The sequence below is a fragment of the Arachis hypogaea genome, chromosome 19, assembly GCF_003086295.3.
Source record: "Arachis hypogaea cultivar Tifrunner chromosome 19, arahy.Tifrunner.gnm2.J5K5, whole genome shotgun sequence".
NCBI lineage: Eukaryota > Viridiplantae > Streptophyta > Magnoliopsida > Fabales > Fabaceae > Arachis > Arachis hypogaea.
In genome coordinates, this window is record NC_092054.1 from 119080463 (window position 1) to 119106763 (window position 26301).

General features: G+C 36.5%; 1 protein-coding gene across 1 annotated transcript in view; it reads left to right on the forward strand.

The window, feature by feature from the left end:
- The window catches only part of LOC112778658 (inositol oxygenase 4-like), a 39841-nt gene extending 17079 nt beyond the window's left edge, over positions 1-22762 (forward strand). Inside the window, exons 2-14 of the mRNA XM_025822957.1 lie at positions 12308-12438; positions 12522-12863; positions 19456-19589; positions 19693-19807; positions 20585-20666; positions 20772-20976; positions 21135-21192; positions 21560-21614; positions 21851-21973; positions 22069-22138; positions 22306-22384; positions 22546-22627; positions 22736-22762. Coding sequence (XP_025678742.1) covers positions 12308-12438; positions 12522-12863; positions 19456-19589; positions 19693-19807; positions 20585-20666; positions 20772-20976; positions 21135-21192; positions 21560-21614; positions 21851-21973; positions 22069-22138; positions 22306-22384; positions 22546-22627; positions 22736-22762 — 1503 coding nt within the window. The remainder of the gene's footprint in view (positions 1-12307; positions 12439-12521; positions 12864-19455; positions 19590-19692; positions 19808-20584; positions 20667-20771; positions 20977-21134; positions 21193-21559; positions 21615-21850; positions 21974-22068; positions 22139-22305; positions 22385-22545; positions 22628-22735) is intronic.
- The last annotated feature ends 3539 nt before the right edge of the window (positions 22763-26301 follow it).

Genomic DNA, 26301 nt, shown 5'->3' on the forward strand with positions numbered 1-26301 from the left:
AACATTATTTTTAGTAAAATTTTTTTTTTTTTCGAAAACAAGTGAGGAATTTTTGAAAGATTTTTGAAAAATTTTTGAAAACAAAACAAAAAGAAAATTACCTAATCTGAGCAACAAGATGAACCGTCAGTTGTCCATACTCGAACAATCCCCGGCAACGGCGCCAAAAACTTGGTGCACGAAATTGTGATCTCCAAGCTCGAACAAATCCTGGTAATGGCTCCAAAGCTTGGTGCTCTGATCTTAATTCATAATTGTCACAACTTCGATACAACTAACCAGCAAGTGCACTGGGTCGTCCAAGTAATACCTTACGTGAGTAAGGGTCGAATCCCACGGAGATTGTTGGTATGAAGCAAGCTATGGTCACCTTGTAAATCTCAGTCAAGCAGATATAAAGTGATAATGGTGTTTTCGAATGTTATATAGTAAAATAGGGATAGAGATACTTATGTAAATCATTGGTAGGAATTTCAGATAAACGAATGGAGATGCTTCTCGTTCCTCGGAACCTCTGCTTTTTCTGCTATCTTCATCCAATCAGTCTCACTCCTTTCCAAGGCTGGCTTTATGCAAGGGCATCACCGTTGTCAGTGGCTACATCCCCTCCTCTCAGTGAAAGATATGCTTACATGCTCTGTCACAGCACGTCCAATCATCTGTCGGTTCTCGATCATGCTGGAATAGGATTCACCCTCCTTTTGCGTTTGTCACTAACGCCCAGCACTCGCGAGTTTGAAGCTCGTCACAGTCATTCAGTCATTGAATCCTACTCGGAATACCACAGACAAGGTTTAGACTTTCCGGATTCTCTTGAATGCCGCCATCATTCTAGCTTACGCCACGAAGATTCCGGTTAGGAGATCTAAGAGATATTCATTCTAGCTTAATTCATGTAGAACAGAAGTGTTTGTCAGGCACGCGTTCATAGGGGAGATGGTGATGAGCGTCACACATAATCATCACCTTCATCACGTTCTTGGGTGCGAATGGATATCTTAGAAGCGAAATAAGATGAATTGAATAGAAAACAGTAGTACTTTGCATTAATCTTTGAGGAACAGCAGAGCTCCACACCTTAATCTATGGAGTGTAGAAACTCTACCGTTAAAAATACATAAGTGAAGGTCCAGGCATGGCCGAGATGGCCAGCCCCTATTGTGATCAAAGGATCATAAGGTAATCCAAAGATGCCTAATACAATAGTAAGAGGTCCTATTTATAATAAACTAGCTACTAGGGTTTACATGAGTAAGTAATTGATGTATAAATCTACTTCCGGGGCCCACTTGGTGTGTGTTTGGGCTGAGCTTAAGTGTTGCACGTGCAGAGGCCATTTGTGGAGTTGAACGCCAGTTTTTGTGCCAGTTTGGGCGTTCAACTCTGGTTTTGGATCCTTTTCTGGCGCTGGACGCCAGATTTGGGTAGAAAGCTGGCGTTGAACGCCAGTTTATGTCGTCAATTCTTGGCCAAAGTATGGACTATTATATATTGCTGGAAAGCCCTGGATGTCTACTTTCCAACGCAATTGGAAGCGCGCCATTTCAAGTTCTGTAGCTCCCGAAAATCCACTTTGAGTGCAGGGAGGTCAGAATCCAACAGCATCAGCAGTCCTTTTTCAACCTCTGAATCTGATTTCTGCTCAAGTCCCTCAATTTCAGCCAGAAAATACCTGAAATCACAGAAAAACACACAAACTCATAGTAAAGTCCAGAAATATGAATTTAACACAAAATCTATTAAAAACATCCCTAAAAGTAACTAGATCCTACTAAAAACATACTAAAAACAATGTCAAAAAGCGTATAAATTATCCGCTCATCAATTAACCTTCTCCTTCAAGAGAGTTGGGTCCTATAACATCAAAGAACCCAAAATCTCAACATTTTTGCTCATGAAACTCGAAATCAAGGGCTGGAATTTCGAACAGTAAAACGTGGCTTACCTCAAGATTAATTGTATGGGTTTTGTAGAGCTCTCCGCGGTGAACGCGTGGCCGTAAACGGAGCGGCAATCGGAGCTCTAGATCAAAAGTTATGGTGGTTTGAAGATCAACCAAGGGAGAGAACTTGAGAGAGTGTTCTTTCCCCCTCCATATTAGTTTTCAGCGTGTTTGAGTGTGTTGTGAGGAGAGAGAGTGCTGAAAACTAGGGTTTTGGTTTAGTTATGTTGGGCCAAGGGCCCACTTTGGGTCCGGTTGGCCCGGTTTGGCCCGTTCGGTCCAATCTTGGTCCGTTTTCTATAAAATTGGTACCGAAATTCTCGTCTCAATTCCTCTATCACATTTAGCCATAAAAATATCATTTTTGGCTTTCTAGAATAAATTTTCATATATGGGTTAATTAGCCGTTAATTAACCGGGTCTTACATTCTACCCACCTAGTTGGAAATTTTGCCCACAAAATTCAAATTCAAATTCAATTACCTGAGAATAAGTGCGGATAATCCGTTCGCATCTCCGACTTAAGTTCCCAAGTGTGTTCCTCAACACCGCCTCGACTCCATGCCACTTTGACCAATGAAACCTCTTTTCCACGCAACCGTTTGATACTAGTATCATCAATTCTGACTGGAGCCACTGGAAGCATCAAATCTTCTCTTAACTAAACCGATTCAGGTTCTAACACATGGCTAGCATCACGAGTGTACTTTCGATGCTGCGACACGTGAAATATGTCGTACAGGTTTGAAAGATGAGGTGGTAGAGCCATTCGATACGCCACCGGTCCAATCCTCTCCAGGATCTGAAATGGACCAATGTACCGAGGATTCAACTTCTTTGCTTTAATCGCCCTACCTACTCCTGTGGTCGGAGTAACCTTCAGGAAAACATGATCTCCTGCCTCAAATTCCAAGGGCTTCCGCCTCTGATCGGCGTAACTCTTTTGGTGACTCTGCGCCGTAAGCATCCTATCTCGGATTTTCTTCACTTGTTCAGTGGTCTCAGCTATCATTTTCGGCCCTAACAAGCCTTTCTCTCCAGCTTCATACCAACATAGCGGAGATTGACATTTCCTCCCATACAATGCCTCATACGGAGCCATTCCGATGCTTGCATGGTAACTATTATTGTATGCAAACTCCACTAACGGCATATACCGATCCCAACTCGCCGGTTGGTCCAAAACACAAGCTCTCAACATATCCTCTAGTGTTTGGATCGTCCTCTCGGATTGACCATCTGTTTGAGGATGGTAAGCTGTACTCAAGCTTAATCGGGTTCCAAAAGCTTTCTGAAATGCACCCCAGAACCTCGAAGTGAAACGAGGATCTCTATCAGAGATTATAGTAGTAGGTACACCTTGGAGTCTCACAATCTCCTTTTGTATATCCGTGCTAGCTCCTCAAGGGTGTAAGTCATCCGAATGGGCAAAAAGTGAGCTGACTTTGTCAGCCGGTCCACAATCACCCAGATAGCATCAAAACCAGTCCTAGTCCTTGGCAATCCCGACACAAAGTCCATTGCAATACTCTCCCACTTCCATTGCGGAACCTCTAAAGGTTGCAACATCCCGGAAGGTCTTTGATGTTCAATCTTTACCTTTTGACAAGTTAAGCACTTTGAAACATATTCTACCACATCATTCTTCATACCCGGCCACCAAAATATCGCCTTTAAATCATGGTACATCTTAGTACTTCCCGGGTGTCCGCTTTGGTGTGCCTCCTTTAAGATATCTTGCCTCAAAGTACCAACATCCGGCACAATGATCTTACCCTTGAATCTCCATAACCCATCTTTTTCTTCCGACACTCTCCACTGTTTTCCTTGCTCGATAGCCGGTAACACCTTCCATAATGCTTCATCATTTTCATGAGCCTTTAGGAGTTCGGACTTAAAGTCACTCGAGATTTCTAATCGGCTCAAACACAAGGTTCCAGATACTTCTCGAGCACCAATTTTTAGACTCTCGAATCCCTTGAGCAACTTCTCCTCTTGAAGCATCATCCAAGCCGCATATAATGACTTTCGACTTAACGCATCCGCCACTACATTCGCTTTTCCTGGATGGTAATTCAACTCAAAGTCATAGTCCTTCAATAATTCCATCCACCTCCTCTGCCTCATATTAAGCTCTTTCTGATCAAAGAGATATTTCAAGTTCTTGTGATCGGAGAAGACTTGGAACTTAACCCCATAGAGATAATGCCTCCACACCTTCAAGGCAAACACAACCGCAGCGAGTTCCAAATCGTGCGTAGGATAACTAACTTCGTGAGGTCTCAACTGTCGTGAGGCATACGCCACCACATTATGATGTTGCATTAGCACGCATCCTAGACCCTTTAATGAGGCATCACAGTACACCTCAAAAGGCTCGTTCGGCTCAGGTAACACTAACACAGGTGCAGTGGTCAACTTTTTCTTCAATGCCTGAAAGCTCTCCTCGCACTCAGGAGTCCAAACAAACGGAGTGTCTTTGCGAGTTAACTTTGTCAACGACAAGGCTAATTGCGAATAGCCTTTGATGAACCTTCGGTAATAGCCAGCTAAACCCAGAAAACTCCTTATCTCAGTCACTGTGGTTGGTTGCCTCCAATCCATCACAGCTTCTACTTTGGTTGGATCTACGGCTATTCCCTTCTTACTCACCACGTGACCCAAAAACTTCACCTCACTCTTCCAGAACTCACACTTAGACAGTTTCGCATACAGTTTCTTCTCCTTTAAAATCTGCAACACAGTCCTCAAGTGTTCTGCATGATCTTCTTCAGTCTTGGAGTAAATCAGTATGTCGTCAATGAAGACAACAACGAATTTATCCAGAAACGGACGGAATACTCTATTCATGTAATCTATGAATACCGCAGGAGTGTTCGTCAACCCAAAAGACATTACGGTGTACTCGTAATGACCATAACGAGTCCTGAAAGCGGTCTTAGGGATATCCTCACCCCTCACCCTTATCTGGTGATAACTGGATCCCAAATCGATCTTAGAGAAAACCCCAGCTCCTTGTAACTGGTCCATGAGATCATCAATTCTCGGCAATGGGTATTTATTCTTTATGGTGACCTTGTTCAGCTGCCTGTAATCCACACAGAGTCGCATACTTCCATCTTTCTTCTTTACCAGTAACACTGGAGCACCCCACGGGGAAACACTTGGTCGGATAAAGTTCTTATCCAACAATTCCTCTAACTGAGACTTTAGCTCGGCCATCTCTGACGGTGACATCCTATAAGGAGCACTTGAGATTGGTCCCGTCCCAAGCACCAACTCAATAGTAAACTCGACCTCTCGGTTAGGTGGAAATTCCTCAATATCATCAGGAAACACTTCCGAAAACTCACACACTACCGGAATCTGATCCAACCTTTGATCATCACCCGAAACACCAGCGGTTAACAACAGGATACCCTGACATTCGATTCCAGAACAGTTCACCATCATCGAATTCAAGTAATAATTATTCAACACGACCGGCCCTTCTGTATCTTCCGGCATAAAGTACACCGACTTTGTAGAACAATCTAGCAGGACATGGTTCTCAGATAACCAGTCCAATCCCAAGATAAGGTCAAGACCGATCATCGGTAAGCAGATTAAGTTATGGACGAAATCACGCTGCTTGAACCTAAACGAAACTTTCGGGCATCCTAGCCTAGTTACCATGGCTTCATGGGTAGCATTATACACTTTTAAGTCATAACCTAAGGTTACGATCTTGAATCCTAACTCATGGGCTTTCTCAAATGCAATGAATGAATGCGATGTTCCCGAATCAAATAAAGCATTTAAAGTTTGACCAGCCATTTCACAGTTACCTCGAATGAGTGTCTCGGATCCCTCTGCACCCACAGCTGAGGTGGTGAACACCCGACCAATCTGTTGTGCTTTCCCAACACCTTGCTTTTGCTTCTCTGGACAACTTGCGGCTTTATGCCCCGCCTTTCCACAATTGTAGCACAAACCCCATCCGGCCTTGCATGGTGCTCCCGGATGGTGACTTCCACACCTAGTACAAGCTTGATCATTCTGAGGCTGCTTCCCAAACCTTTTCCCTTGGGAGTAGTTGTTCTTGGGACTCCTAAAAGAACCTCCCCTCTTGAAAGGCGGACCTCTAGGTGCAAAGATCTTCCCTCGGTTCTGTGAAAATGATCCTTTGTGACTTCCTTTCTCAGCGGTTGCCCTCTTCACACACTCTTCAGCAACCCTACACTTGTTCACCAACTCGGAGAAAGTCCTAATCTCCATTGGTCCCACTGAACTGAAAATATCACTCCAGAGTCCTCCTTCGTACTTAACACACTTCCATTCCTCATATTCCACCGGAGTCCCTTGACACATACGAGAGAATCTGAACAGCTCCTCAAACTTGTCAGTATACTCGGATACGGACATAGCACCCTGCTTCAGCTGCAACAATTCAAGCTCCTTGGCCGTCCTAGCAGAAGTCGGAAAGTACTTCTTATAGAACTCCTCTTGGAAGACATCCCAGGTGATATAATCATCACCCTGCTGCAGAAGGTGTCGGATACCCTGCCACCAATGCGACGCTTCACCAGTGAGCAAATAGGTAGCGAACTCTATACGCTGCCCTTCAGGTACCACCTGCGCTTGCAGTGCTCATTCCATAGCTTGAAACCACGTATCGGCTTCAGTCGGGCTAGTAGTTCCCTTGAACTTTGGTGGATTAACCTTCAAAAAGTTCGCCAGTGTCATCGGACCCTGAACTCCAACTCCGTCATTACCATGGTTGTTCATCTGTTGACCAAGAGCCTCAGCAGTGGCTTGCATAGCAGCAGCCATGTTCTCCAACGCAGTCATAAAGTTCACCGGGTCATTAGGATTAGTCTCCGGTGCACGAGCATTCGTATGTCCTCTCCCACGGCCTCTACCGCGTCCACGAGGCGCCATCTGGTTCCTATACACACCAAACAATCGATATTAAGTTGATCAGTCTCAATATCGGAAGTTTAGTGCTTCAAAGTCCCAAATGCATGCTCATGAACGTTTATGCCAATTATATCAAGCAGATATACTAATAGCACATGACACATATACAGAGAATGCACAAAAGCATAGTCAGTCCATTCCTCAGGCTCTACAGGAACGAACTGCTCTGATACCATAATGTAACACCCTACCATACAGAGTCTTATGCTTAAGTCATAATTCAGAGATGGCAAGGTATTACGACCTCTAAAACAAAAATTTAGTACGTATAGTAGTATGAATGATTGATTATAACTAGGAGCCTTTGTAGAAAAAGGGGGTAAACAAAAAAACCGTAACTCGAAAGCGCAACACTCCGATCGATAAACGTGACGAACCGGGATAAGCTATCGCGAGATCATATATACAAAAGAGTGTCAAAAACAGGAATATCAAGACTCAAAATCCGACTGCGAAGATAACCGGTCCGAGCATAGCAATATATACATATAATAAAATAAGGAAAACCCCAAGGAAAACCCAAAGGGACACAAATACAAAAATCTATTCTCCAAAACCTCCTATAAGAGGAGTCATCACAGTTTGTATTATTTAATGGAGATAAAAGTATCTAAACAAGATATATAACCCAAAACAGACTCCCGAGAACAAAGGATCTTCGCTAGTCCAGAAGTCTCCAGCATGCCTCAACGAGAAGCCTCGTATCCTGCATCTGAAAACCACAAAATCCGCATGGGTGAGAACCAGAGGTCCCCAACACGGTAACAGCTTCCACATATATAATACATAATAATAGAGGAAAGCCGAAGGCAATCCTAGAACTTCCTCCAGATAATATCAAAGCTTATAAACAAGCTAAACCGTAAGTGGCAACTGACTAAAGATTCTTCAGTCTAACTAATACTTCCCTTTCCAATTCCTTCAGATCTCCCAACCACCAGCAGAAGTATAGTATAGCAAACACAGTTATATCAGACAAGAGATTTACAAATAGGAACAGATAAGGCATTTAGGCAATTAGCAAGTAATATGCAGTCAAATAGGCAATCTCAAACAATTCATGTAGTATGCTTATGATGCATGCCTATCCCTAGTGGCTGATGATATCATCTGTCGGTTATAGAGCCAACCCGACAAGTCCTGGTAGCTAACCATTGGACTGTCCCTCTGTCGTGCATCCCCAACTCGAGTTATACTCATCATAAACTTGATCATAATCATGATCCATATCCATCACCCTCACTAGTGAATATTTATCCATCACCATCACTGGTGAATATTTATGGGGGCGAGCTCATCCGGGCCTTTCACAGTGTCCGGCCACACTTACGACATAGGGTCAAAAGAGCTTCGAGTCTCAACCTGGAGCACGTGGTGGCTAGCCACTGCTACTACCCAGGGAAACCCTCATCTCCGATGGTGGAAGTGCAACATTCACAATTCATTCAACAGCATATATGCATTTATACTTAGCCATAATCATGGCTCCGCCGTAACACGGCAATAATCTAGCCATCCGGCTCACGGTTAAATCCATAACCAGCCAATTCATTAACAATTACGGCCCTTCGGCCCATGGCATAACAAGCACTTCCACCGCCATCCTCCGCATCTCACATAATCATCTTTGATCCTCATTGATCATTCATTTTTCCCTTGCTTCACTCGCAAGTTACCACATTCGCTAGCCCTTTTTCTCATGCTAGGCATATCATAATGATTTAAGACATAAGTGGTGAGATCGGAGGCTTAGAAGTATGAGATTTGGCTTTTAAAACTCAAAAATCAACTTTGGGATGAAAACAGGGCCACGCGTACGCACACTCCACGTGCACGCGTGGATGGCCTTCAAACTCATCGACGCGCAAGCGTCATACGCGCGAACGCGCGGAGTGAAAATTAGCCAAACGACGCGCACGCGTCAGCCACGCATACGCGCAAATACATTGTGCCCCAGGCACAAAACTAGCACAACTCTGGCACAACTCTCTGGAAAATGGCTGGGCAGTCGATGCAGCGCATCGACGCGCTCGTGCACACCACACGCACGCGTTGATGATGCTTTCTCGAAGAACGGCGCGTACGCGCCAAGTGCGCCTACGCGCGAGGGGTCATTCTGCTAAAAATTTTCTAAGTTAAAAGCTGCAGAATTCACAGATTCAACCCCAATCTTTCGACGGTCATAACTCTCTCATTTTAAATCATTTTCACCCGTTCTTCGAACGGTATGGACATCCCGGATCCAATTTCATTTCTAAACAGATTTGGCACAAATCAAAGATCCGTAGTCCAAGTTATGTCCCGTCAAAGTATGCCCAAAAACCATATTTTCATTCAAAACCACAAAGTGCCATTTTCAAAACAAGCCACTTTCAACTCTTTTAAAAATCAATCAAAACATGCCAATTTCATCCCTTTTCTTTGAAATCAATCAAAGTGTACCAAATTCAACAACAAGCCATCCTCAACTCACACATTGACATTTTATCAAAATTCTCAAAACTACCTCCAACCATTTTAACACTTCTCAATTAATGGCTAAAGGACAAACACAATCTCATGTCATACATCCTTCTCATCCCAATTTCCAATAATATCAATTTCCAAATCAACCATCATTATACATGATCAACATCATACTCACCATCAACATGGTACCACCCATCAATTCAACCTCAATCATCCATCAAGCATATATCACAACATGCATTTCTCATATATCACACAATCAAGGCATCAATATTCATAATCACATATATGAACACATCATATATCTCAACCATTCAACAACACCAACAATTCAATGCCTATCTTAGGGCCTCTAGCCTAAGTATTTCCTACCACATTACATATTAGATACGGGAAACCGAAACCATACCTTAGCCGATTTCCCAAGCTCAACCGGAGCACTTCCAAACCACTTGTCCACAAGCTCTCAAGGTATCAACACCTCCAAGAACAGATTTTATCACACAAAACCCTCTTCCAAGCTTTCCAAAATCACCAATCAAGCTCCAATATTCACATATACACAACCTAAGCCACAATCATCATACCCATACATAACATCTCAATACCCAAACCTCATAGAACAACAAATTACACTAGGATTAAGAATCTTACCACACCCAAGGTGCAAGGAGATAAGATTAACCTTCTCCTTCAAGAGAGTTGGGTCCTATAACATCAAAGAACCCAAAATCTCAACATTTTTGCTCATGAAACTCGAAATCAAGGGCTGGAATTTCGAACAGTAAAACATGGCTTACCTCAAGATTAATTGTATGGGTTTTGTAGAGCTCTCCGCGGTGAACGCGTGGCCATAAACGGAGCGGCAATCGGAGCTCTAGATCAAAAGTTATGGTGGTTTGAAGATCAACCAAGGGAGAGAACTTGAGAGAGTGTTCTTTCCCCCTCCATATTAGTTTTCAGCGTGTTTGAGTGTGTTGTGAGGAGAGAGAGTGCTGAAAACTAGGGTTTTGGTTTAGTTATGTTGGGCCAAGGGCCCACTTTGGGTCCAGTTGGCCCGGTTTGGCCCGTTCGGTCCAATCTTGGTCCGTTTTCTATAAAATTGGTACCGAAATTCTCGTCTCAAATTCCTTTATCACATTTAGCCATAAAAATATTATTTTTGACTTTCTAGAATAAATTCTCATATATGGGTTAATTAGCCGTTAATTAACCGGGTCTTACAGACCTTGTAATAACTGCTATATATTTCAGCGAATAGGTGCTATCCCTTTTTAGCCATTATTTTCTAATGTATGCGAAAAAAAAAGTGTGAAGCTTAACTCACATAGATCATCATAGATGCAAATTCCATAGCTTATTGACACAACCTGGTGGAAAAGAGTAGTAATAAGTTATAACAAGCTAAGAAACATAATGATAATAAATTATAATAGCTAACATAAATAAAGCTATCTTCCATAAACAAAGTTTTTCAATAAACATTTGTATCAAGAAATACCTTGCTTCTGAACTCTGAATCAATAAATCAGTTGAACAAAAACATAGCTTAAAATTATAATTTGAAACTAGCTGAATATAATTTAAATGATTTTGTAAATAAACGACAATAACAAAAATAACGGGAATCAGATCAAAAGAATCAGAGGATTGAGATTTGTGCTTACAGAGATCTTCCGACGTGGAAAACTGGTGGTGATCGGTGGGTTTGTTCTTGGAATTTCTCCTTCTCTTTGCAGTTCTGATTCAATCACTCACGCACACTATGAACAAACTAGAATAATGTTACTTTCTTATGCAGGCAATATCTTGGAACAAAATTAAAACGAAATCAGAACAAGCATGAAATGAAAAAGAGACAACCAAAATTGAGAATAATAAAATCCTAGAATTAGATTAAGATTGAGAAAGGTTCGAAGGAGAATAAATCATGATCCAAAGAAAGAGAGAGGAAGAGGTTATGCTGGAGAATAGTTTTTCATTCTTGATTTCAAAGGAAACAGCGATTGTGAGCACCGATTGGAAGAAGAGTATGAACATGCAATGGCTCGTGAGTCGTGAGCAGGGACGGATACATGGGGGAGGGGGCAAGTGGAGGCTTGGCCCCTAACTTTTATAAAAAATATTAGTAGTATAATGATTTTTAAAGTTTTTTAAATCCCTAAACACTACATTCTCTTTCTTCATGTTCCTTGTTCCTTTTGACGCTCGGTATTCTTTTGGAGGCATAGCCACGCCCTCACATCACTGTCAAGTGTCACAAGTTTTCAATCATATCACTATATCAATTAAAGCAAAAGATCAATTTTAACCTTTGAGCTTTGATCAATTTTAACCTTCCTAGCCATTAATGCTCAGAGCCTTGTGCCTTGCTTTTATTTTCTTTTTCTTGCTATTTCTTTTGTTCCAAGGATCATCTTCTTGTTTTATTTAGAGAATTCATAATACTTCTCTAAATTTCTATTCTTCATGAATTAACATCCTTTACTTCAAAATAAAATATGCACTGTTATTTTTTATGCATTCAAAACCATAGATAAATACCACCACATCAATTTAAATAAGATAGTTCTATATATAACTCAACCACTCTTGTATTACACTATATTTTTTCTTTTTTTTTCTTTATGAATTTAAGGTTAGTGAGCGGTACATGAGGCATCTTTTTAAAACAAAAATAAAAGTACTGAATTAAACTAAAATACCTAAGAAACTATAAATATTAAAGATCATGCAAAGGATAAAAATAAGCAATAGAAAATAGAAAATAACAAATAAAAACAAAAAAAAGGAAATAGCATAAAAAGAAACTCGACCACCTCAGTCATCCTGGTGGTAGTCTCTTCCGTCGAGATGAGCTCCCAAATATCCTCTCAATGGCCCAAAATCCAATCTCATTTGTGTGAGCTCTTGGCGCTAACTCTGCTGCTCTATCAGAACCTGCTGAAGAAGAGCACTATGACCATCCTGGCTCACCCTCAGTTGCTCGATGGAGCAAGTCAGCTGATGTCAGTACTCCTGTGGTGGGAAATAGTGTCCTTGAGGCAGCATAGGCTACTCCTTCTGAGGTAGGGGAATTGGCTTCTCTCTCGGGATTGTGCATACTCCCAAACATATTCTATGGTCTTTTTAGAGATCGGTCTCTCTATAGGAATGAGGGTGTCATGCTCTATGTGCACTTTGGAGGCATCATAGAGGCGGTAGATGAGATGCAAAAATGCCAGCTTGGCATGGGTGAAGGCATTAGAAGCAATGCTGTATATCTTCTGTGGAATCACTCGCTTTACCTCCACCTCATTCCCGAGCATGATACAGTGGATCAGCATTGCCCAGTCTATAGTAACCTCAGAATGGTTACTCATCGGGATAATAGAGCACTGAATATACTCCAACCACCCCTGAGCTACCGGTCTCAGATTTTGTCCCCCCAACTGCGAAGGTTGCCCCTCAAAATTAGGCCTCCACTGAGCTCCTGGAAGGCATATGTCTGCAAGTATCTATTCTGACCTCCAGTCGCTATTGACCTTCTCAGAAAAAGAGTAGGGATCATCTCCCGAAGGTGGTAATTGAAGTGCCTCCTTCCCACTCCTTAGGCTGAACTCCAAAATCTGCCCTCTGACCATGGTGCACCAGTTCTTGAGGATGGAGTTCACACCCTTCACATGCTTGTATGTACCCCAAGCATTAGCATAAAACTCCTGGACCATCAGTTGGCCCACTTCAGTCACCGGGTTACACAGTGTTCCCTAGCATCTCCTCTGTATCTCCTCCTTGATTTCCTAATACTCATCCGGCTTAAGATCGAATCGCACCTCTAGGATCATTTTCTTCTTACGGGTGATTTCATGAAAGTGCTCTTCATGCACCTTGGAACTGAATCGGCTAGCATCATAAGGACCAGTTATAAGGGCCTTCTCTTTTCTCTTTCTTGAAGAGGACTTTCCTCCCTTGGGTGCCATAAATAATGATCAAAGAAAAAACAGCGGAACCACACCAAACTTAAAGCTTTTATTTGTCACGAGCAAAGAAAAATAGAAAATAGAAGAAGAAGTATATAGGGACAAGGGGACAAGAAATGGGGAAAACTGGTAAGGTGTGTGGAAGCAGGAAAACAAAGAGAAGAAAAGAGGGGTATGCAAAATAAAATAAAATAAAATAAAGGCAAGGTAAGTGGAGAGGGAATTAAGAAATTGAAAAAGTGAAGGGAGGTAAATGGAAGTAAAGATGAAGTGGGTAGAAAAGGTAGTAGTAGTGAGGGGGAATTGTTGTGGTAGTGTAAAAAAAAGATAAAAATAGTGGTATATATAGAAGAAGGGGGAAGGGTTATGTTGGGGTGAAAGGGGAAGGGGTAAAGGAAGTTAAATGGAATTGAATGGGGTTGGGGAAATTGAAGGGGGGTTGGTGAAGGGGTAACGGTTGGGAGGGTTATCGGTATCGGAAGGACATATTTAAGGAAGGGGAGTGTTGCTGATTAGTGGAAAAAGGGGGTGTTCAAGTGTGCGGCCCACGATTTCATTTTTTTCGAATTCAAATCCCCACTTCAAATCGACGCTGAGGCGCTACTGGCACTAAATGCCAGGCTCGGCGTTTAGCACCTGCAGTGCGTTTTCACTATTTTTTTTTTTTTGGAAAAAAATATGCTTGTGCGTACGCATACAGGTCCGTGTGTACGCATACTGAGTGAAAGGAGAAGGTTTGTGTGCACGCACAGCTGTGTGCGTGTGCACCCTGCAGAGAGTGTGGAGTTGGTGATCCTCCTCCTGGTGCTAAACACTATATGCCCGTGTTTAGCACCACATGAACAATGGCAAATTATCTAGTTGAAGCATAGGTTGTGCGTACGCACAATAGTGTGTGTATGCACCCAATAGAGAGGTTTGAAATGTTGATGGTTTTCCCAGCGCTAAATGCCATGTTGCCGCGTTTAGCTCCACCTCCACAATAGTTGCTCTTCGAAATATGTGCACGACGGCGCTAAACGCTAAGTCGGGGCATTTAGCGCCAGCCTTCGGTGACCATTCCTCAATTTTTGTGCCTTCCCGACGCTAAATGCCAAGTTGCGGCATTTGGCGCCAGGGCATCTAAAGCAAATCCCCTCCAGAGTGTTTTGAACTCCTTTCTGATTGCACCTGTTCCTGTTTTCAACACTTTAAATTACAAAAAAACGTAAAAAGAATAAAAACTATAAGAGAATAAAACCAAATAAATAAAATCAAAATAAATAGAAAATCTAAGGATACGGATGATTGGGTTGCCTCCTAACAAGTGCTTCTTTAACGTCACTAGCTGAACAATTGATTTCTTGTTAAGGTGGGGTTGATCATAGTGCTTCAAATCCTCCCATCTCACTATGAATTTTCTCCCTATGTCCCCTTGATGTAGCTCAATATGCTCAAGAGAGAGGATTCTATTTACTATATGAGGCAATACTGGATTACGAGCCAACATTACCTTTAACCCTGGGGAGAAACCTTCAGTGAAGATCTTTTTATTTCTCCATCCCCTGGGTACTTTCTTCTGGGGAGCCCTTTCCCGACACCCTGCACTCCCAACACTAAACTTAGATTTCATGTCAGGGAAAATTTTGTTGATTGTCACCAAGGGAGGCTTGAGCTGCAAACTTTGTTTTACATCATCAGGGGGTTCTTGGAGATTTGGATTAGTGAACTCAATCTTCATGCAGTTGCCGTAGCTTCTTCACCTGAGTGATGTATGGGTTTAAAAACCTTGAAGATCAAATGCTCTTTATGCACCCTCAGCATTGATTCACCTTCTTCCACATCAATCAGAGCTCTCCCAATGGCTAGGAATGGTCTTCCTAAGATTATAGAGGCATTTTCATCCTCCTCCATGTCAAGAATTACAAAATCCACTGGGAGGAAGAGCTTTCTACTTTGACCAAGATATTCTCCACTATTCCATGTGCACTCTTCAAAGATTTATCTGCCATTTGTAGTGCTATCCTTGTTGGTTTCTCTTCTTTCATTTGCAGTTTCTTCATTACAGACAAAGGCATTAAATTGATGCTTGCACCCAGATCACATAAGGCTTTCTCAAAGATTTTTTTCTCCCAATGGTACATGGAGTTTGAAAGGTTCCTAGATCTGGCATCTTCCTTGGAAAATTACTCTAAATTAAGGCACTACATTCCTTGGTCAGGACCACTATCTTATCTCTCTTTATAGTCCTCTTCTTGGACAGCAACTCCTTCATGAATTTAACATAGAGAGGCATTTGCTCCAAAACCTTAGCAAAAGGAAGATTGATTTGCAACTTTCTGAAGACTTCCAAGAACTTTGAAAATGCTTGTTCTTAGTCTCCTTTTAAAACCTCTGAGAATATGACATTTTAGGCTTGTATTCAGGTACTGGAGACTTGACTTTATGTAGCTCAATTTCAATAAAAAAAGGGTTGTCTGGGTGCCTTTGTGGGGCGTGCTTCACCTTGGCTTGTGCCTTCTCTGGAGCTTCTTTTTCAACCGGCTCTTCAGTAACTTATGCTTCCGTACTTACCACTTGTCCACTTATCAAGGTGATAGCCTTGCACTCCTCTCTTGAATTTGAAATTGTGTTACTAGGAAAGGTATTGGTGGACCGCTTATCAATTTCAGCAACTTTTATGGCTAATTGACCCATTTGAACCTTCAAATTCCTAATTGAAGCTCTGGCTTCCTGCATGAAACTAATAGTATTCTTGGAGAGTTCAGTAACTAAACCTTCCAAGTCGAAAGATTTTTAGAACTGGATCGTGGATTGCTGTTGTTGAAATCACTCTGGTTGAAATTATTCTGATGGCTCTGATTGTTATGAAATTATGGTACCTCTATGGTTGATTTTTTCATCCAAATATGGATGATTCCTCTACACTGAATTATAAGTCATGGAGAACGGATCATTATTAGGGGTATGAAGAAATTTTTCATATAATTAACCTGTTCAGAGAGAATTTGACCATAATCAAAAGTATCACCTTAAGAAAATCTACCACTCATGTCATAGGGAGCATCTTGGATATTAATAGTTGAAACTTATAGTCCACCCAAGTGTTGAGTAATGGAATTTATCTATTGAGACATGGCTTTATTCTAATCAAGAATGGTATCTAAAGCATCCAGTTCCATGACTCCTTTCCTCATGGTGGTCCTCTCAGAAGAATATAGATATTGGTTGTTAGCAACCATCTCAATCAACTCTAGAGTCTCTTCAGTGATTTTCTTTATATGAAGAGATCCTCCTGTAGAATTATCTAAAGAGGTTCTGGAGGCCTGAGTAATTCTACCATAGAAAATCTGTAACTGTATCCAGTTCGAAAACATTACGGAAGGGCACCATCTAAGCATCACGTTGTACCTCTCCCAAGCCTCATAGAGAGATCCACCATCTTGTTGCCTGAATGTCTAAACATCGGTCCTTAGCTTGGCCAGCCTTTGACTATATTATCCCATGTATCCAGGCTCTCCTTGGGTTGTGTATCAAGCCACTTCTTAGCTCAGTCCCGTACAACAATAACCGATAGACATCAGGATGGACTCCATTAGCCTTCACCGTATCACAGATTTGTAGGAAATTAGAGATGAATAAGTTTGAGTCTTCTTGTGGGAGTCCATGAAACTAACAGTTTTGTTGCACCAAATATGCCGAGGACGTAATATGCCACATATATCAGTTAGATATCCTAATCAGCATATACACACACCTAGAATATGCCCAGAAGCATAGTCAGTCTGTTCCTCAGACTCTACAGGAACGAACTACTCTGATACCATAATATAATATCCTACTACATAGAGCTATGCCTAGGACGTAAATTAGAGGTGGCAAGACGCTACGACCTCTAAAAGTAAAAATACGTATATAATAATATAATAGAAGGAAATTATAACTAGGAGCCTTGAAAGAGAAGTTAATAAAAAATGAAACAGAAATTGCATCACTCACAAAAGATAAGCATAGATGGATAAGCAAGATCGAAAGGAAGGTTAAAAACATATATGGATCAAAATTCCAAAATATAGATAACCAGCTCCGAACTCAACCTGCAAATCTAAGGCCGGCCAGTGTATACATACATACATACATACATACATACATACATACATACATACATACATACATACATACATACATACATATATATATATATATGTATGTATGTATGTATGTATGTATGTATGTATGTATATTCCAAAATACAACCCAAAACGTAAAATAAACACCTGTTTCTCCAAGTCAACCTCTAGGAGGGACAAAGTATAAAATACAAAGAACAATTATGTACAATTATATACAAGTAGAAACTGAATGAGTAACGAAAAAATATATTTCTTTGCTTCAAGAAGGCCTCCAAAATGTTCAGTGTGGTGCCTCCAGACCTGCATCTGAAAAACAACAATATATGTATGGAATGAGAACCGGAGGTTCTCAGTATGGTAAAGGTGCCAACGTACATAATGTATAAGATCTCGAGAAAGTTAGAGGCATTCCTAGAATTCTGACACTCAGAATTAAACTTAAGAAAGTATTCTAAACCATAAATTATGTAAGTTATCTAATGTGTTCAACTTCTAAATCCATCTTTAATCTAATACTTCACTTTCCATCTCTTCTAACCTTCCGAAATACCGGTGGAACTACCCTCAGCATCACCTCGGCCACCATGAGGGATCTCTCAATTGCAAACACATATAATTCAGACAAAGAAAACACAAATAGAGGTAGCAGTTACAACAGATAGAACAAGTAGCAATTAATTACAGTTGAACAATTAGGCACGCCAAAACAAAACATACTCAAACAAATCACTCAAATGTACATGATGCATGTTTGTCTTATGGCCGATGAATCTCATCATCTGTCGATTATAAAGTCAAACCTGACAAGTCCGGTAGCTAATCCGACATGTCCGGTTATAAAGGGGGCAGTTTATACTTTCTCTCATTTTTCTTCTTTCTTATTATTATTATTATTATTATTATTATTATTATTATTATTATTATTTGAAAGCAAAAATAACATAATAATGAGAGAAACAAAGAAGATATAATAGAGGAAAAAAGATATCTCTTAGAAAAAAAATTTTAATTTTAACTAAATGACTAAAATAAGACAAAATAAAGTGTCTAAGATGAAAATATGAAATTTCAAACGTTGGAAACATAATTAAAATTTAGCTTAAACGTTGTGGACTAAAACAATATTTTACTCTAAATATAATTTTTCATTTTTCTTTACAAGATCATATGTTTAACAAAATTTAATTTATATGTGCTAGTTAATATAATTTTACACTATCAACTAATTTAAAATTATCCTATCATAAAAATACTTTATCATTTTTTATTTATTTATCTGCATCTATATAGAGGGATATACCTTCTAATTTATATAAAATATAAGATTATTTACTAAATAATTATATGAGAACGGACACAATAACATGTTAAGATCATTAAGATGTAATGATTATCTACTGTATTTAAATTATTAAAAAAAATAAAAATTTCAATATTCTTAGTTAGCATGGATTAATTAAATATCAGTACACATAAATATACAACATAATATAAATTAATGATCTCAATTTATTTTTTTACTTGACAATAATTAAGATCGAGTATGATCTCATTATCATAATTAATAAGATGGGATAATAAGATATTTCTCTCAATCTGATGTTCTTATCATATAAAAATAAATGAAATGAGAGAATTTATTTACATATGTAGGGACATTACTGTTTTTCTAGTAAGGAGGAAAAGATAATGTTACAAGAATTCAAACAAATTGTCGGTTATAGAAATATAAATGGAATGTTTTTTTTTTTCAGAAAAGAAAATTCTTGCAAGTATTGAAACAGGTGTTATTGGATTATTATGACGTATAGATGGGTGAATTTGGAAAGCACACTAATGGCATATAGTTGGTGGCATAAATTTGATTAATTGAAAAGTTACTAAGAATGGTATGGTTTTGGTTTATACAGATAATGATAAATCCTCCGAAACGTCATTTTAGTTAAGGACTCCAAGATTTCAAATTTCACGACAAGGACTTAGTGTTGTACTATATAAACTCGTTTTGTCTTAGGTTATTGTCACACCCATTTTCACTGGAGTTTCATATCCCTTCTTCCAAGTTTCTAAACTTCTTTGTCCTGTGCTTCGCTTCTTGCTTATTTGAAATAGAGAAAATGACCATCCAAGCTGAGCACCCTGCCCATGGTTTGATTATGTTTTTCTTCTTCTTTTAAAAAAAAAAGTATTGGAGCGTTATTTTTTTTTCTGGGTAGAAAATCCCATATATCTCAATTTGTTTTTTTTCTAGGTTCCCAAGCTGAGGAAAAGAAGAATGTGCACACCGAAGAAACCAGTGAACTTGTGTTGGCAAAGGACAGAACGTTTAAGGCTCCAGAAAGCAATGCATTTGGCCAATCCTTCAGGTTTCAGTTCCCCTTTCAATATTCTCTTTTATTTGATTTTTATTTCTTTGATTTAAAATTTATGATTTTAAGCAGCTAACGCCATATATTTGACATAAATTCACTCATCTAAAAATATTTAAATTAATGTAATAAGACATATAAATAATTATATCTCTAATATAAATTTTGACATATATAAAAGTCTTATTTAAACTTAAAATGTGATTGTACATAGATATTTTTTTCTTTTAAGATTTTTTATCTTAATTTTTTTAATAATAAAAATTAAACTCTAACTTTCTTTAGTAATAGAAAAGACATATAAATTGCTAGATTTCTTTATCTAATATTTTAACAATTTAATTTTGTTTTAAATGTTAAATATGCAACTAATTACACATGTCAATATAATTTAAAAATAAAAAACCTAACTTAAACTTAGTTTGCTCTAATTTTACTACATAAAGGGCGAGAAAAAATTTGTATCTTTGTGACCCACGTTCTCTCAATAAAACTGAGATTTCTTTTTTATATTTTTGAAAGAATTTAATTTTGATCACAAAGTAAAACACTTTTCATATATATACCAAATCATATATCAATAAATATAACAACTTTTTATATATAATTACTGTTTAAATAATCATTTAAGATATTGTGTAAAATAATTTACAAATTCATAACCCTTCATAAATAGCTTACATATACCATACAATAATACACATACAAATTTGTAAAAATGGCTTCAGATATCGATCAAAGTGAAATTAGTCTTTTAATGAGATTATTTGACAGGGATTATGATATTGAAAGTGAAAGACAAAAAGGTGTGGAAGAATTCTATAAATTACAACACATTAATCAGACACATGATTTTGTAAGCCAAATTCTTATTTTCCTCAAACATGTTTATATATACTAATACACAATAACATGAAAGCTCAATGCTAATTCATGAAAATTTCATTTGCTAATAATATAGGTAAAGAAAATGAGGGAGCACTATAAGAAATTGGACAAAGCAGAAATGAGTATATGGGAATGTTGTGAGCTGCTTAATGAAGTAGTGGATGATAGTGATCCTGATTTGGATGAACCTCAAATTCAACATTTGTTGCAAACTGCAGAAGCCATTAGAAAAGATTATCCTAACGAAGATTGGTTACATTTGACTGCTCTCATCCATGGTAATTAAATTTGAAATCTTAGATTTTTTTTTAATTTTCTATTATAAAGGTTAATTAGTTTAATTTTAGTTATTTTTTGTCGTTTTATTTTAAGAAAGTTTTTTTATTATTGATAGATAGTTAATATGAATTGACAAATGAATATTTGTTTATTTCAGATCTCGGAAAGATTCTTCACCTTCCTCAATTCGGTGAGCTTCCTCAATGGGCTGTTGTTGATAAGAACTTTTCTTATTCTTTATGATATTTTTTTTTTTTGAAATGGAATAATCTTTTGACTATTATGTTTTAGAAATAAAATTTAATTACAATATTTAAAATTAATTATCATTTTAAAACCATAATACAAAACCAAATTTTTATTAGGTCATTACGACTACATTAAGGTTGAGAGAGTGTAAATAATTAATTATAAAAATATTTGTGTTGTAATTATTTTGATTCAATTTACAATATTTTAAATAAGACACGTCCCTATATTTCATGTATAATTATTTTATCAATCTTTAAATTTCCAATTAGCTAGTTTTGGCATGTTACTTTAAATTCAAAATTTTAACCAAATGATTAAATATATATTTGCAGGAGATACCTTTCCTGTTGGTTGTGCCTTTGATGAAAAAAATGTTCACCACAAGGTAGCCTTCCTCTTCTAACAAAACTGTAAAAATGACCTCTTTTTTTGCATGTCTCTAAAACAATCATGTTAAATTTATATTAAAATCAACAATCAATATAAAATACATATTAAAAATAAATTAAATTATACATATATTTATAAATAATATATAATGGTTAATTTTAGTGTACAAACAATATATTTTTATTCTAAAATTATCATCAACCAATAATATAAACTTTTTCTATGCTTCAGTATTTCAAGGAAAACCCAGATAGCAAAAATCCTGCTTATAACACTAAAGATGGAGTCTATAGTAAAGGGTGTGGATTAGACAATGTACTCATGTCATGGGGACATGATGACTATATGTATATGGTGAGTAATTAAATATATAGTTACAATTTATATATAATTTTTTTATTATTTTGTTCAAGATATATAATAAATTTATACTTCACTTGAATTTATAGGTAGCAAAGGAAAATGGAACCACTTTACCTTCACCTGGCTTATTCATTATTAGATATCACTCATTTTATCGTAAGTATTTTTATTTACTATGTGCTTTTCCTTTTATGTCATAAGAAGGCATTTTTTGTTGGGCAACAAAAGTTCATTTTATTTTGTAAACCAAAAAAAAAAAATCATAATTATTTTTTAGAATTTTCTTTCAATAACAATGTATTAAGCTTAAAACTCTTTTGCAGCTTTGCATAAGGAGGGAGCATATACTCATCTCATGAGTGAAGAAGATTTTAAGAACTTGAAGTGGCTTCACATTTTCAAGTTAGTCTATATATATATATATATATATATATATATATATATATATATATATATATATATATATATATATATATATATATATATATATCAAATAATTTGCACACAGCATTTGGTATTATTACTAATCAATAACATCACCCGTAATTTTATGTATTATGTAGTAAATATGATCTCTATAGCAAAAGCAAAGTTTTGGTGGACGTCGAAAAAGTGAAGCCATACTATCAATCACTTATTGACAAGGTGGGGGCACAAATTTCAGATAGATTATTGCTCATTTTATTTTATTTGAATTCCTTTTCTTGTTTCTTAATGTGACGTTCTTACTTTTCTTTTTGAATGGTTTTATAGTATTTTCCAGCAAAGCTGAAGTGGTGAAGAATCAATATAAGCTAATTAATGGATCTACCTCAAGGGCCTGGAGGGAATTGATTAATTTTCCTTGAGAGCAAGTTAAAAAATAGAGACCGATTGCATATATGTGTTGTAATGTATTAATTTCTATAATTACATATATGTGTTGTAAATCACAAACAGATTGCTTTATATGAGGCTTTTCGGTGATATATATACTCAATAATATGATGTAAACTATTAAAATGAATGAATGATAGATGAACTTGTATATATATGAATTCTTATTCATACATATCAAAATAACAATCAATTAATACAGTAACTACTAGAAAAAATTATTTTTAGCGACTATTTATTTTATTTTTAGTGATTATTAAAATAGTCATTATTATAATTACTAGCAATTAGAGATTAGCAATCTTATATTTTGTAACTAAAAGATTTTAGCAGTAATTATATAATTGCCAATAAAGATCTTTTTAATGGCCGCTAAAAATTATAACTTTTTGTAGCAATTATACAATTGTCAATAAAAAAATTTTTAATGGCCCCTAAAGTTATAATTTTTTGTGACCATTTTCTCAAAATTTTATATGGCTACTAAAAGTAATTCTAAGATTATAATATTATTCACTTTTAGTTGCTATTATTATTGCCGCTAAAACCTTAACACATTTTTTACTTATATTATACTCATTTTATTAAGACTAACAATTTATCTTTTTTTCTAAAATCTCAAATTATTTTTTCAGACAATTATTATTATTTGTAAATAATATAAATATACTAAAATTAATTATTACAAAATAAAATATTTTATTAAACACAATATCAATAAGAAGTTTACATATCTAATCTATGAAGTAGGTTCTAAAATGTAAAAAATTAAAATAGTAACATCCAATAAAATATGTCTTGTGATTACAAAACTACAATTAAATGTAATCAAGAAAGGATACAAAAATTCAGTAGAAGTGGGACCAAAAATTAAAATATTGTATAATCAAATATAATATTATATACTTAGTAATATATAATCATGATTAATATTTTTTAATTAAAAATACTAATAAGTGCTTGTTATATTTAAAAATTATCTTAATTCTTATAAATTTTATTTTTTATTTTGGATTCGATAAAATATAAAAATTATCTATTTTTTTAATTAGTTTATTTTATTGAGTATTATTGTGACAATAAATTATATTTTTATGTTTCATATCATAAAAAAATACTATAAAATAATATAAATAAGTTGTTCTAATAATTTTGTTATATGTAATTAAAATATATTCGTGTATAAAATATAAAAAATATAATCATTTAAATGAATTTACTTAATTTGTTAAAATTTTTATATCATAAGAAAAATTCATAAATTTTAAAATAATTTATTTTTATGTATGAACAATAATATATAAAGATTGTTTTAGTTATTATAAATATTAAAGTATTTTTATATGATAATATGTGTAAAAATTAAGAGAAAAAATATTCAAAAACAAAAAGTTTAAATTTTAAAAGATTTAAACATTTATTTAATCCAAAATTAATTGACAATAATATTTTTTTCAATTTAAGGATTATTATTTATTTTTGAGTTTAATAATTTAATTATTTATATAAGACAATTATTTACTCTTCTATTTTTAAATAAACAATAAAATTATATAGTATATAATAACTTTATATACTTAAAATTATTTATTTTTGTTCAAAAAAAGACGGGGGCAAAGCCTATGCTTGCCCCTCCTTGGATCTGTCCCTGAATGTAATTGCATATAATATTTGAGTTCTAAGTATTAGCATTTACATTGAACATAATTATACATATACTTATTTTACTATTTTACAATGATAATAAAATCTATTACAAAACTTCAGATAAGAATAACCATAGAAAAGCATGTTTTTTTCACTCTTCAAGCTTTCTGTAATACCCTACCACACACAGTTTTAAAATTAAATCGTAAATTAAAGGTGGCGAGGCATTATGATACCTAAAATAAAGATACATATATAATATTTGAAGAATAATAATATCATTAGGAGCCTGTGAAAAAATTTTTTAAACAATTGACAGCCATTAATCACACTCAAATCATGTTAATGCAAGTGAACATCGTATACAGAAGCAAAACAGGTTTACATATATAGGTATGTAAGTTCTGAAATAAGATATTTAATAATTATTAGTCTCGAGCCGTGAAGAAAAAGCCGGCTAGAATATTACACCAGAATGTTCTTGTTTTTCCAAATAAAAACTTCTAATAGGAATATACAAAAAAGATTTCAAATGTAGAAAAAACTCTAAATAAATAAAAGTGAACTTCAAAAGAATCTCCTTCATTTCGCCAAACAGAATCCCACACACTCAACGAGGTGCGTCACGCCCTGTATTTGAAAAATAGAAAAACCACGATGGGTGAGAATTCGAAGGTTCCCAGTAGAGTAATAGTTCCAAATAAAGACTATATAAAGAGATATGAACCCACTAGGCAATCCTAATTCTTCAACTTCACAGAAGTTCAAGTCCAGGATTTTAGCTAATCCCAACCGGGTCAATTTGCTAAAGTCTCAGTGTTATCAATTACCTTTAACCTCAACCATTTCCAATATAATCTCATCTTTACTCCCAATATCCAATTACTCGGTTCAGTATTCAGTTCGGTAATTTCAATCACAAAAAAAATCAATACGGAGTTAATTGCTAATTTTAACATACTTTGAACTACCAACGATCTCATTCATTCACATAGTCATAATAACCATTAATTTCAAGTCTCAAGTCTCAATTGTGAAACCATACACAAAAAATCAGAAGTACAAAACAAATACAACTAAAGAGCAATCACAACAAATAGTACATTTAACAGTTAACAGAAATTCAATTGGACAAACCAAAATAGTTATGCACACTCAAACAATAGCAAACAAATGCACATGATATATGCTTGTCCTATTGGCTGTGAGCTCACTTGTCGGTTAATCTGCTAGATTCGACACATCCGGTAGTGAACTCGAACATGATCTCTCGGTTGTGCATCTTCAGAAGGAATATAAACGAATGAGAGTGTCTTTTCCCCTTCTCTTGGAGGAATTATGAAGGAGTGTGTCTTTCCACATATGAAAGAATGTGCATTTTCACCTTGCAACCAGAGAGAAATGTGCTATCAGGAATATAGTGCCCGTCACACTTTTGGGATATAGTTCCCGCCACACTCTTGAGATATGGTGTCCTACACACTCTTGGGATATAGTTTCTGCCACACTTTTCAATCATAATCACAATCAAAATTGAAACCACCATCCTAACCACAGTTGGAAATTGAACCGAAGAGAATTCTCAACCTTCTATCCAATCCCCGATGCAACAAGAGAGGGAATCCTCAACCTTAAACTTTTTCTCCGCAATAAGAGAGAGAATCCTTCATCCTCAACTTACCACTTTAATTACCACTTTACTTTTTGAATGTCTATCTTGTGAAACTTGCCCTCTATTGTGTTTTTCCAATTTTGGTAAAGTCTTGAAAACCATATAACCTTTTGCATCGAGCCTT